This window comes from Mizuhopecten yessoensis, unplaced genomic scaffold, assembly GCF_002113885.1.
Source record: "Mizuhopecten yessoensis strain PY_sf001 unplaced genomic scaffold, ASM211388v2 scaffold7721, whole genome shotgun sequence".
NCBI classification, from domain to species: Eukaryota; Metazoa; Mollusca; class Bivalvia; order Pectinida; family Pectinidae; genus Mizuhopecten; species Mizuhopecten yessoensis.
Genome location: NW_018407189.1, coordinates 106944 through 121359, shown reverse-complemented (window position 1 = coordinate 121359; position 14416 = coordinate 106944). Strand labels below are relative to the sequence as shown.

Sequence of the window (14416 nt, the reverse complement as noted above, 5' to 3'; positions counted from 1 at the left end):
CGACAGGTTTCCTTTGTCCTTGCTTTATCCCACATGTCCTTTGTCTTTTGTTTGAATTTGAACTTTGTCTGTATACCTAATGTCACGAATACCATTTATTTATTAATCATTTATTTATATATTATTTTGTGTGGGTATGTAGCTGTTATTGTGTGTGTGAGTGTTTGTGTGTATTCTTTTTTTTTGTATCTGTATATAAGTACATGTTTGATAAGTGAATTAAAAAACCTATTAGCAACAACTCTCAAGCTTTAGTAGCTTTAACAAAGGATTGAAAATGAAGATGGCCATCTTGAATTATGTGAGTTAAGGTTTGTTTGCTTTATTCCTCAGAGAGGAACGGAGTACGATGGTCCAAAGCAGCCATCTCGGCCACTGCGTTATTATTTAAGAGTTGTCATAATAAAAGTAAATGTCATGACAATTACGCAAGTAAACAGCATTTTGCAGGACGAAACGTCTCTCGCAACTGCTTTTCTGAAGCAGTTGATTTGTTATGCATTCGCATGGCCCATATCAGGCACTCGGCAAACGTCTGTCTTCTGACATAAATAACATTCCATACTGACAACGCATGATATGCAACGCCGCACATGTGTGTTTTATTTGATTGGTCCTCAAGGCATATATTCATGTTGAACTTCCTCCTTAATAAAACCACTTTAAAACATGGTATGGTCCGGTTTGATCTCGTGTGGTCAAAATGTTTTGTTTTCGACATTCAGAGGCCAAAACGGTTGATGTTTTTTTCCCTTTGTTTTGTTTCATCTGTATCGTTCGACATTGTATCGATCAGAAAATGTAAATGCGTCAATATATAATTCAATTAGATTATTGGAAAGGGGTTATTTCGATTATTTTGACATCCAAATATGAATCTTTGAAGCCAATGTCGGAATTAGTCACTGAAACGTATGAAGAACTTCAATACCTTGAGGAAAAAAGGGGTAACAATACCATGCAAAATTCATTGTTGATACAACCGACCACACCAATTAATCCTGACACATTCAACTTCAATTCACCAAAGTACAACAATGCAATAACAAGTTTTGGTGACTTGAAATATATGCTCTAGATACAAAAAACAACAATATTGTTAGACTTAACTTCCCCTAGCGGGTTGTATGCTTGGGGTATGTCGAAAAGGAGTACGAAAGATGGAAAAGAAAAGGTATTGTTCCAAAGAGCAAAGTTGCGATAGGGGCAGCAAATCAATATTGGTTTCTTTAATGTGTTCCAAGTAGAAGACACTGAAGAAAACACCTGATTCTGTATGGGGTCCCTCATCAGTCGGCTTTCAATTACGACATCAGGGGGAAATAGCCTAGTGACTTAACGAACCTGAATGGGTCCATTGGGGTTGTCAAGATTAAAGCAATCTAGTTTGTAGATTAGGCTTGAATGGATTTAGATCATAAATGCCTTCTTGCCCTATTTTCACGAGGGCAAAACGTGGAAGGAAATTGTACAAGAGGTTAATTGTAATGATAAGTTGTATGGATGTCACTGATACAGTTTGAGGGTCGATTACTTCCTCCTTTCTAAAAATATTAAATACAGCGAATACCAACTGGCTGAGACAGACGCTACATAGCACACGTTTAGTTCACAGGGATCACTGTAGCTATTATGGTATACATTAAATTACTGAATACAACTGGCCCCTTCCAGCAAGGAAATGGCTGTTTATCTAGTTCCGTCCCACAAACAACTTATGACGTAAAGCTAAACATTTCATTGTTTTATTATGTAGACTAAATATTTATATACAAATGAAACATACAGTGATTAATTTCCCTTATACTATTTGTTATATAGAGTGATGATATATGCTACTTAAGATATATATTATGCATCATTTTTTTCTTATCAATTGTTTCATCTCTGTCTTTGTCATGTCAATATAAGGATAGAACGTACATATGTATATATGCCTAGCTTGCTATTCTATCCTATTGTTAACTCAATAACATATAATGAAATGAAGTCTAGATAGTAAGTTTTTTCCCGGTTATGTTATATTCCTGTTTGTGAACGTGTATTTTTAATGTTGTTTGGCCCTAAATTATTTATGTACCATAAAACGATACAAAACCAAAAAACAAGCCTTTCCTAACGATCCCATACCTACCGTGTTACATACGCGTTATCGGTATAGATTGTTAATTATGTCAAAAGCCAGGCGTTTGCCGAAATGGCTGATATGGGTCATGCAATTGCTTGGTAATATTCATCTGCTTTACTAAAGCAAATGCAAGAGACATTTTGTACCGACAATGTTTACTGAAGTAGAGGTAGTTGCAATGATAATTACATGGAAACTGTAACGTTATGGCGCTGAAAATGCATGCGGGTATTTTATTCCTTGACGTCGTCACAAGGATATACAGCGTTGCATCCTTGCGAATGTTGATCAAACTTATTATATTGTTTCAAAATTGTGAACTAGAAAGTATATCTCATTATTATCCAATGAATGAAACACCAGAAATATCGCACCCCATTTTCTGTCCATCAATTCGAAATGGCGGACAATGGATGTAGACGGTTGTCAGTGGAAGCGAAATTAAAGATTATGTCCATGAGAAGCAAAACTGACGGTCAGATAACAAAAATCCTCGATATTTCAATACACGTTTCTTCTTATGTACTAAGGGTACTTTCGTTTCGTTTTTAGTGTTTTTTATGTGTTTTTTTTTTAAAACCCGTTCTTGTTACCACAAACGAATCGTCCATTTGTAAGCGTAGAAAAGCGTAGGAACGCTCGAAAGAGTTTCATTAAAATGCCATGCATTGGAAATGTACTAGAATACTCAATGTCTTGCTATGGTTATTGCTGTATAAGTTTCATCAAAATTTTCTCATTTATCAATAGATAAAGAGGTGTTTGCTTGTTGCGAAGTAGCAGGGTACAGTAAGATTTGTAATCATTTACCACATTCGAGGGAACTTGTATCGTTTGCAGTGGCCTGTTGCTATGAATGTATGCTTATTTTTTTACCAGGCATTACATCCGCTGCTAGAAGACGGAACAAATGAGGATCTGTTGCCACATGAGTCGAATGCCTATAAGAAGGTATGTTATCGATTTGAGTTTAAACTGAAATATATTCTACTTCATTTTCGTATGATTCTTATTTGCATTCATGCGGTTTTACGTTTGCGATATCAGTTGAACTATGGATGAAAAAGTTTTTGGGTACTCCTTGAGGATGTTTCATCCGAAGAAGTCAAGAACCAAATGATGAGAGTGAAGATAGATGTTTGTTTTGTTTTTTACACAAGTAATTGAGTTCCCTTTTTTTTTTTTATTTCATTTCGGTCTACAAGAAGCTTTAATCGCATACGTAGAGTTGGAACAATCCAATCGTTTTGATTATATAAGTTGGGACGGCTTGTTCATTGCAACCAAGTAAGGTAGCACTCGCCAGTAAGCCAAAATAGCGTCCCGATTTCCACGATTAAATTTTCGTCATTATACAACCGGGTTTTCATTTAAAAAAGGTCAAATATGTACAGATTTCAAAACAAGAACTAGAATTTCGTTCTTATTGCATACCTTATTGCAATCTTACTAAGCTGATAAATGGTCAATTCAAGCTGTGTGATAAAAATGTATGTATCAAACGGGTGTGTGATACCGACCGGTCTACTTTTCAGGGAATCCCCTTTCTTTCTTATTTATTCATATTTTTGTTCAAGTGTGGCATCTTGTTTCACTCGTTTTTATTATGCTGAACACAGAAATATATAACTTTATTGGGTCCTTTTCACTTTTTATTTCTTTAAATGAACATGGATAGCTGATAGGGAAAGCAACATGCCAGACATAAACAGGACCATTACTAACAGATTGCCGCCTATGTAGTCGTTTCCGCCTGAAAACCCCATCCGGATCTAGAATTTTTAATAGCTGATACACCGTGTCGCGGGGAAAAGTAAAACCAGCCTGTACTCATTTGTTATGCATCCATCTAAAACCATGAAGTTGTCCAGAATTCTGCAGTTCATTAAACATGAATACCGCAATATCACATACAGCCGAATAATGTTTCCTTCTCGTTAAATGTAATCGTTTCAATATTCTCTTTAATGTCGACTTACTTATGATGATTTTATTTGCTATTGCTCAAAGACTTAAAATTTTAGCTTTAGATCAGCCAAGTTCAATTTATTTCGCGAAAAATTTGCGTTATTACGCAATGGTTTCGCAATATTTTGCGAACGCTTCGCGTTATTCTGCACTAGTTTTTCGTTATTTAGCGATAATTTCCCGTTATTACGCGTTAGTTTCGCGTTATTACGCGTTAATTTCGCGATAGTTTCGCGTTATTACGATTCGTTTTGCGTTATTTTGAGAAAATTTGGCAGCGTTACGCGTAGGTTCGCATTATTAAGCGAAAATTTTTAGTATGTCGTTTCATCCATTTCTAGAAAGTAAATATATATAGCAACTTAAGCGTTTTTTTTATTTTAGTTATCATGTAAACTTAACTACCCATCCGACCGGGTTAAATTCAATCAGTTACCCGTAATCTTTATCCCTAATATCATGTTCTTTCTGTTTCTCTTCATAGTATCTTATGTACATATTAAGGCTATCACTGCGAAGTTTTACATGTTTTATCAGCAAAGCGTGTTATATATGATGAAATGTCTATGTATTTGTGCATGTTTATTGATATGAATAAAATATGGTTTAAACTAAGAGTTTTGATAATTTCGCGGTTTTTTCTTTGTGTAGGTCAGCTTTCTGGGAATTTCAAACTGGGCCCTTGATCCAGCGAAAATGAATAGAGGAATTCTTGTCCAGAGAAACATCCCGTCTGTTGAAGAATTAATAGAGAGCGCTAGGTCAGCTAAGTATATGTTTTTTATATATTAGCTACCTACATTGATCATATAGTGATTATTATATTTATAAACGGCATGCTGAGAATTAATTATTTATTTATTTATTTTAAAAAACCGAAGTGAAACAAACTAAGTTTAACTAGGGGCAAAATATGAATTATGAAACATTTACACTGAAACCCTTGGAAAAGTAGCCGAAGTCACATTCTTCATATTATTAACTTAAGAATTGGAGTAATGAAATCGAATCCGCAAACACACTAATGAGTATATTAAAAAACACCAATAAACACTGAATTAATTCACTTGCATTATCTATATATTGACGATATTCTTTTGAAGTCATTATTGTTATGAATTAAGTGTCAGCAAATCAGAACAAATTCCAGTATAAGCAATATGTTTCTATTAAGAAATTATTAGATCTTGTTTTGACAACATTCTTGAGATGCATAAAATGTTTTCGACAAAAAATTATATCTTCCGAAACGCTTGCCAGAAACATAAATGTACATGGACATAGAGAAATATGAAGGAACGTGTGTTACAAACACTCATAATTTGGTTACGTTTTATCCTTAGTTTAACATGCACCGGTTCTCATTTAGTAAACGGGGATGTGATGCTATTAATCATATATGGTATATAGAGATAATGATTAAGATTATTACATAATGATTGACATGTTATAAAGGTAAGTTTGTAAGTTGTTGATATATTACCCTCTCAGGAGTTTTGTTCACAATTCTTTCACAACATGTGTCGTATCGTGTTTATCTTGTGTTTGATACTTATAAATTTCATTCATTTGTTTACATACAGGGGCATTTGTGAAACCGATAAATCAGTCCAACAAAGAGTAGCACCATATCTATCCCAGGTGGCAGGAGCTTTCAGCAACATATCAACCGGCAGATTGACAAAAAGAGAGTTCTTCGGTCTGCGAGACTTTTACGGGTAATACATTGATTGTTGATATGGTTTTACCTGACATTACCAAGTTAGAGTTATAACTATCTTTCACTTGTTTTGTTGTCATTAATCGGTCAACAAAGCAAATAGATATTGGGAATAAATGGAACACATAGTAAGACGCATACATTGTTTTGTCCGTGTATGTGGCGCTCGTGATATCACACATGGATAATATGACTCTTCTGTAACGGAAGGTTTTTAAACTATAAACAATAATGATCGAACAAGATGTCATAATCTTAAAAAAGATGAATATCTAATTCTTAACTACAGAAAGTACTCCTATAAAGAAAGATTGGTTAACTATTGGAATTCCGTGCCAAATCACGTCGTCAAAACACAAACAATAAAAGCGTTTGACGCAGGGCTAGATAAGCACAGCAGAAAGCAGATTGTTATACAATCACGAACTTGACTATAATGAACATTCACTGTCGGGGCGTCAGTATAGATCTGAGAAAACATCTGATCTGGATGTATAAACATTTGCCTGCGACCAGTACTTTTATGTTATTATTATCATTTTCTAGCCAAAGTAAACGAAGCACTTGCTGCTTCATATTACCATGATTCAAACGAAACACAACCTCATCTTTGTTGCTTGATTGTTATGTTGCTCTAAAAACAGCTGAACAAACTTTCTTTCTACAAACATATTCTTGTGTTCTTCCCAATCTTCTATTAAGACTGCTGCCAGTTGATGCAAGTTCTTAACTGAACGATATAACTCAGATTCGACATCTTTCGAATTATTGGACATTTTATAAAGAAATACTTTATTTGAGTCAAAAATAGAAATAAGATTTTTGTTTCGGAAAAGGTTCATAGAAATGATTTAAATCTCAAAATTGTGGCTTCAATAAGAATTAATTTTATAAAGCCAGACACGTTTGCATGTTTTTATTTCAATATTCAAAATCATTAGTTTCATGTTTAAATTCGTGCAATAAATGACGTTTTTTTACTGCACTTGAGCATTTCAGGTAAACAGCATTCGAAATCATTATGTATTATTTAGTTGAGTAAAACAGAAAAAAATGTACCACTGTGTCAATCCACTCACTATCATAACGGATACAGCATTTCCTATTGTTTGTTTCAGATTGATCAAGATGATGTACGCTTTCATTTCAACTTCAAACAATCCACTCACAACCTTTGAACTGAGGCATTCAATTTTGAGAAATTTCGGTGGACTCGACGAAGTGAAACCGTTGGAGATATTCAGTTCCCATCTACAGTTTCCAAACACAAAGGTACATTGGAAAAAAACCTGTCTATTGTAATTACGTGAATTTCGGATTCTTATATGTGGAATTATCTAACTTTCTTTGATTAATAGACCCTCATATTTCAGTGGTATCTCTTTTACTAATACTGTCCGATGATAAGCCTAAAATTTTAGAAGGAAGACGTATCTTGACATTGATTCATCTATTCATTTTGATCCTTTTTGATGTATTACATCTTATCGATATATATTGAAAACATGTTCAATTTTACAAAATAGCTCTCATTATACTTTGCAAAGGTACAGTTCAATAAAAGATCCTGCGCAGGCATTCATGAAACCTTTTTCATGTTCAAACATTAATTCTGTATTCCAACTGTTAGCTTTCTTCGTAGAGCAAGACATTGGTCTTCATCTGAAACTCGGAGACCAAATATTAGAACGCTTTCATGAATAGGCAAATGTTTGTCATGAAACCAATTATCAGGTGGGAGAAAAATTGTTTAAAACTTTGTATATTAGTGTCTAGTAAATTTTCATACACATAAATATTTTGTGGTCATCCATTTCCAGCCACGTAGCTCTGACCCTGACTGTTCTCAAATGGGACTGATCAAGGCAGCCCTAACGTTCAAAGAGGCTGTGGATGGGTACGTAAATCAGTTGCAACATCCAAAAGTTACTTGCGATGCTGACGTCTATGAGTTCACTGTAAAAACGTCTGATATATTAGGTAGTCTATGATGCATATTTCTTGCTTTTTAAGCTCACAAGAGCCAAATTAGCTATTTCAATCCGTTCTTGTTCGTGTTCTTTCTATCAATATCTTTCACACAAGAACCACGACGCCAATTGTAACCAAAGTTGGTAGAATAATTCCTCAAGGTGATGACAATTCTGATTATTGGAATCGAAGGGGCTGGTCCCCTCGGTTAATGCTGACCAATAAGGGGCAAAGAAATGTTCTTGTAACTTACAAGGGACGGGACCAACAGGGGACGCTGTAAAATACGCTGTGCAATATGTAAATGTTTTAACACGTAAATGTGTTCTTTTTAGGAAACCAAAATATCTAGAGCGGCGGTATTTATCAAGTGACTAGCTGGTGTTTGAGTTCAAATTAGGAAATTTAGTAAATCAATGCAGATTTCTTTTTAATTCACAATATGGTCATTTCGTTTATTTAGTTCTCATCTGTTGCACAGGGTTGGGAAAATGTATTTATAAATTCCTTTCCAATGATACAAATAAACAATTCTGAATACAACAGATCACTTAATATTTTCCTTTTTAGTCTTGAAAATCGGTACCTTTTGCTGCTGACTGAGAACTACAGCTTCCTGTCAATGTTACAGCACCAAATACTTACAGTGAAAAATCTTCGCTTGACCACATTGTTTGGAAGCAGCTTCCCTAAGGACCAGGAATACACACAAGTATATATATATTTGTTTTGAATATTTCATTACATAAACATATTTGATGTAGTAACTTAAAAAGGAAGGGAAAAAGTTGATGGATATATCTTCAACTCATGGTATTTGTATAATATATGGTCGTAGTAAGAAAATAAAACATTGTTTTAATTGTAGATTTGCCGAAACATCAACCGTATCAAATTGTGTATGGAGAGTGGACAGGCTGTACTCCTTTTGAATTTGGAAAACTTGTATGAAAGTCTGTATGACGTCCTTAACCAGGTTTGTGATTTGTTTTCAAGGTGGGGTCCACTCCAATGCTAAAAAATCGCAAATGGTCGGCCCACGCAGCGATGTCTTGTTTCATATTTTGCAACAACGTTGCCGGACTGTATTGGAAATGATGGTCTCAACTGCCTATGGTCTGATTAGGTCAAATTGGAGCTCCTTGTAGTACTATGTCTCAGATCATGAAGTCATACTTACTCAAGAGCCTGGCAAATCACGATTTAAATCTTAAGCTGATGTTTTCCCATGTAACGCTGTTGCTCAGGTGAAGTTGATCATTTCGACACCAAATATGAATTGCTTACTAGAATCTGTGATACCAGTACTGGGTGCGTTGTTAAACTGGAGTCCAAAATGAGCTCAAATGAGTAGTGGCCTAACATCACCTTCCTCCTGTTATGTTTCATAGTTGCAGTCAACCAATTTGTATTGCTGATAAGTTATGCTTTATACATATTCTTTGTATGGATTAAATGTTTCAAAATTCTGAAACCGATAAAATGTATTCCAAACGCTTTAATTGAAGTGACCAATATTTTTGACATTTGCCATTCAACAACCTGCATGTAAAGTATCGTCAAATTCATCAGGTAATGTTCTTGTAGGAATATTTACACCATACGCAGTCACTAACAGATTCACACACATGTCTAAAATAGGTGTGTTCCAACTTATGATGTTCTAATAGGTCATATTATACCTAGCTGTTCAGTTTGATGTGTTACTTGTACTTCATGAAATACCTCATCTGGTGTGAAATTGAGACATACCAACCTGACACGCCAGAACCTTTTTTAAAGTATATTTGGAGGCTTGTCTCCTATTCATTTGCTTTATGACACCCTTGATGACATTGTCATTTTTGTCACAGTGTCTGAGTTTAACCGTAGAGTAAGTACAATATGAGCAGAGTCATTAATAGAACAAGTTGCAAAGTTAGGCTCAAAGATTTGAATAATAATTGGTGCAAGATAAGATAATATTCTTCAGCTACAGTGTGGTTGGCTATGAAGCTGGTTGGTTACATCTAATAAAACCTTACATCTGAAGTTGACTATGAGATATGTGTGAATAGCCACTCAGCAGACGTATTATGTTAAAAGTGGATTAAAATACAGCTACAGGCAATTTATCAGTACTTAATTCAAAAGAACCCATTGAAAAATTTAAACATATGGCCCCTGTTACTTAGAAAGTCGAATAAGGACATTACATTAAACAGACTTTATCTTTTAATCCCAGCATGCTTCTGGCCAAATATCACTCCCTAGACCCTTTGGTTATTCAGAAATTGTTGAAATATATTTTAACATATTTGACCCATGTGACCTTGAAAATGCGCAAAGGTCATTTACTTTGAACAAAGTTTGTAACCCTTCATCCCAGCATGCTACTAACCAAATACCATCACCCTAGGCCTGTTGGTTATAAAGAAGAAGTTGTTTTAATGTTTTAAACATATTTGACCCCTGTAGCATACGTTATAAGCAATAACATTTGGTGGACTGACACTGTAAAGCATAACACGAAGAATTCGAAGTTATGTTACGTGATCCTTTTAGCTCATTTTGGACTCCAGTTTTGACAAAGAACACAGTACTGGTATTCCAGATTCTAGTTTGTAAGTAGATATTTGGTATCACAATGATCAACAACACCTTCGCAGCAGCATTACAAGGGAAAGTATTAGCTTTAGATTGAAATAGTGGTTATTCAGGCTCTTGAGATAGTATAACTTCATGTCCTGAGCAGGAGCACGTTTTGATATCATTGAACTTTTTCTTAAGTTTGTCTGAAGAACTCCTTCATACATTCTCGCAGATATTAAATTGAAATTTGGTACACATCATCGGTAGTCTACTTTGTTATGCGCTTGAGATGCTTTGGATTTCAACTAATTCTATAGGAGTTGTTGTCATTTCAACCAAATGACAACAAGAGATAAAATAGCAATATTCATATAATAGGATTTGTATGTAAGAAGTGTAAATATAACTTGTTTATTGATAGATAACAATGTTTGCATGTTTTCGCTTGGACTTGATAGTTTATAATGAATAATGAAAGTTTTGAAGTTTTATCTATCAATTTTAATAATGATATTTGCATTATCAATTTTATAGTATTATGTTCTCTATGGAGGCGAGAGATACGTGGATCTGGGACTAGGAACCAACAGAATGAAGTGTAAAGTTCATCCAAACTTCAGGTACAGATGTGCTTTCTAAAAACATGCCGGATTGAGATGGGATTGTTTTGGCATTGTCACTACTGAAGAAAGAAGTGTTGTGACTCTGAATGAGAGAGTGTAGTGCCCGGTCACATGCACCTGGAGTGTTTGAAATCATACTTGTTTTCAAATATGTCTTCTCAAAAAAGGATAATATTGTAGCCCTGGTACAAAATAATAATCATTTCAGAATTTACCAGTCCAAGGTTGTAAATTCTTCATAAGCTAGTCGGGGACATGTTGAACATTGTTTTCAGAACTTAAGTCATTTCGACTTTCATGCCTGTTGGATGATATAGGCATACATGTAATATGTATTAATCGTATGTTTTTCATACAAATGTGACCAGATTCAGACACGCTTGATCAATCACAAACAATGAACATAACTTAAAACTCGTTATTGATAAATTTGTTAGATGGGAATTTAAGTACAAAATTAAGATATGATCAAAGTGCAATTCTGTTTGGCGCGTTAAGTTGGCGACTGTTAAATCATATGAACACCTAATCACCGTTTTTCAGACTCATTGTTGTTGCTGAGAAGCAGGTTGTTTACGAAACTTTCCCTGTCCCACTGATCAACCGCCTTGAAAAACACCTGCTACGAGCTGATATGTTGCTGACAGAGGAACAAAGCAATCTTTCAAAGGAACTCGACGATTGGATGGTGACGTGTACAACAAATGGGTAAGTTTCTATTGTTTTGTGTTGAATTTACGAATAAACGTTTCACAATAAATACACATAGCCCCTTAAAACATTGCAAAAGCTATGCAAAATTAAAATAGTTCAGCGTAAATACAGGGTAATTCTTGAAGTAATGGAAAAGGAACATGAAAACCACTAAATGCATTTAAATATTAGTACATCATTTCAGTATGGGTTATGGATAAAACATGTTACTATTATTACTTGTTTTTGAAAGGAAATTTACTAGAGTTGTCTCATTCTTTCTGTAGACGCTTATGGAAGTATTGCTTCCTCCATATTCCAAGATCGCAAAAGATAAACTCGTAAACTTATTTATTTTTGATTCTGAGTCAAAATCGCGATTCTTAAACATTTAGATTCTGACGACACAATTTAAAAAATGCTTAAATGTTTTATACATACCATAACATGTAGAAGTGTACTTACTGGGGGTTCATCTTGTCAAAAATTACCAAACACATCCAAAAGTTAACTGTATATTCACTGGTCCGTAAGACCCTTAAACCAACAGTAAATAAAAGCCTATCTTACCTAAAGCATTTACATAACATGAACTAGTCCAACTTTCGATCATGCCGATAACCAAACAGGGTTAACGCACCTGGCAATGTTAACGACATTCCGCTTCACTATAAAAGCATTATTAATCATAAATACTGACTAACCACTACAAGTAAAATACACACATCGGCATAACGCTTACATAAGGCGTAGGCTTACACATATACACAAGATATAATCAAATCTGTATGTACAACAAATACACTAGTGATTTACACTACCGACACATATTAAATAATTTACATGAACGTACATGAGGCCAAAAAGGGCTCTCAGAGAAACGTACAAAACCTACCTCTTCATAGGTAAGAGGGTCTTTCCATTGCCGGACACCCGCACAATAACGATATACAAAATGTATATTGTGGACACTACTTGTGGACACTACAAGTAAGAATTATAAAAGAATTACAATAAAAGAGAAATGACAAAAGTCCTTGTTCACATACAAAATGGCGCGAAATTCAAAATACCAATTAATTGAACGAGCCAATTATTTTACAATATACAAAAAGGTATACGATATACGCGACATTACACGTCTCCGTACACAGTACATTACAAAATAGTCACAATTAGCGTGGTTTACGATCATCAAGCTCAGTTGCAATGTATACAGGTACAGTACGTCAGCTCAAGTAGCGGACACATATAGGAGTGAAACAGCACTCGCGCGCAATACACGTTGACCGCTCACTGATCACTAGCTAAACTTACAGTTGTGGGATCGCACAACGTTACTCGATGTTCGGTATGCGAACGATGTGTGCACGGTGTGTGAACGATGTGTGCAAGAAGTGCGAACGATAAAAAATTGGACGATCATTGTTTGCGCACATTTGTGCGGACGATCGACGAACGTTGGGCGATAACAATCGTGGTTGGTGTAAATTGAGGAATAGCGGTTTCGTGTATAACATATAAACTCGATTTTTTTAGTTTGTTTCTATATTCTAGCTTCATCTATATGCTTAACTTTCTGTCTATACTTTCTTAAATTTAGAAATGGTATTTTCGGTGTTTTTTAAACGACCTTAATCGACACATGTAAAATTATAACACAGTCTCGGCAACACAGGTAAACATAACCACTTTGTACCTGGACCGTAGTTTTCCCCCGCCTGGGGCACTAACTCGCCAAGATGTGAAAACCAGGTGAAGGGGAGCTATAGACCAAACCGGATGCAAATAACAAATACTAAATATGTGTTTTCATAACGGTCATACGGTATCACATAGCAGCTCTATGTGTCAGGCACAGGCCAGGTAAAACTCCGGTCACTCATCAAATTGTTATTTACTTGTTCTGTTACCTAGCTAGGAGCCAAATACATTCTTTACAGACTAATGGTCACTGTAATGCTGTGTTACACGCATTGTAAAATTGAACAATATCTTAATTATTGTGATGAGAAATTACAGCTATATATACAGTGTACGTTATTGCATACGAGCCTTCCGTATATTTTTCAACCCGTAATATTGAACAACAAATTGTACCAAATCGCACAGTTGTGCGGAGAGAAGCGCACAACGGGGCGAACGATTGTTAAATCGCCCAGATGTGCGCACCATGTGTGAACGATGCCCGGACGGTGTGTGAACGATGTATGCACGGTGTGCGCATTGTATTTTTGATGCGTTGTGCGGTCACACAACTGTATAAAAATAGCTAACTTTCGAGCCCAGTCAAACAGGTTTACAATCAATATTAAAATATGTATTATTTACATGTACGTATCACAGGCACTTGCAAATACAGACTTTGCACATACATGTAAAGATTAAACGCTAGATATAATACATTATATCTATACATGTCATTAAATGATGACACTGCTACATGATCGTAGCCTATCTCTGACATGTACGTCCAATGAACAATGTTAATGTTTATATATATTTAAGTTCACACAGGGATTTGACATGTGCAGATGTGTTCATCGGATACAGTTCGGACATGGCGCCTTTGACTATTCTCAAAATTTGGGGAGACGACATGCAAAACAAGCAGAAGAGCTCTGACCAAAAGGTAAAGTTTATAAGATACTAATGTCGTATGTAAATATCCTAGAGCAAAGAGCGATAGGTTAGTCAAAATGTTTATCACGATATAGTTTATGCATTAGCTAAAAAGTCCGT

At 35.2% G+C, this 14416-nt stretch overlaps 1 protein-coding gene across 3 annotated transcripts in view; it reads left to right on the top strand.

The window, feature by feature from the left end:
• The window catches only part of LOC110454205 (E3 ubiquitin-protein ligase rnf213-alpha-like), a 102083-nt gene that overhangs the window by 47930 nt on the left and 39737 nt on the right, over positions 1-14416 (top strand). For all 3 annotated transcript variants that reach the window (XM_021503585.1, XM_021503584.1, XM_021503586.1), the window contains 10 exons: positions 3008-3079; positions 4748-4857; positions 5680-5814; positions 6935-7088; positions 7637-7713; positions 8358-8499; positions 8656-8763; positions 10893-10978; positions 11525-11689; positions 14183-14306. In XM_021503585.1, coding sequence (XP_021359260.1) covers positions 3008-3079; positions 4748-4857; positions 5680-5814; positions 6935-7088; positions 7637-7713; positions 8358-8499; positions 8656-8763; positions 10893-10978; positions 11525-11689; positions 14183-14306 — 1173 coding nt within the window. The remainder of the gene's footprint in view (positions 1-3007; positions 3080-4747; positions 4858-5679; positions 5815-6934; positions 7089-7636; positions 7714-8357; positions 8500-8655; positions 8764-10892; positions 10979-11524; positions 11690-14182; positions 14307-14416) is intronic.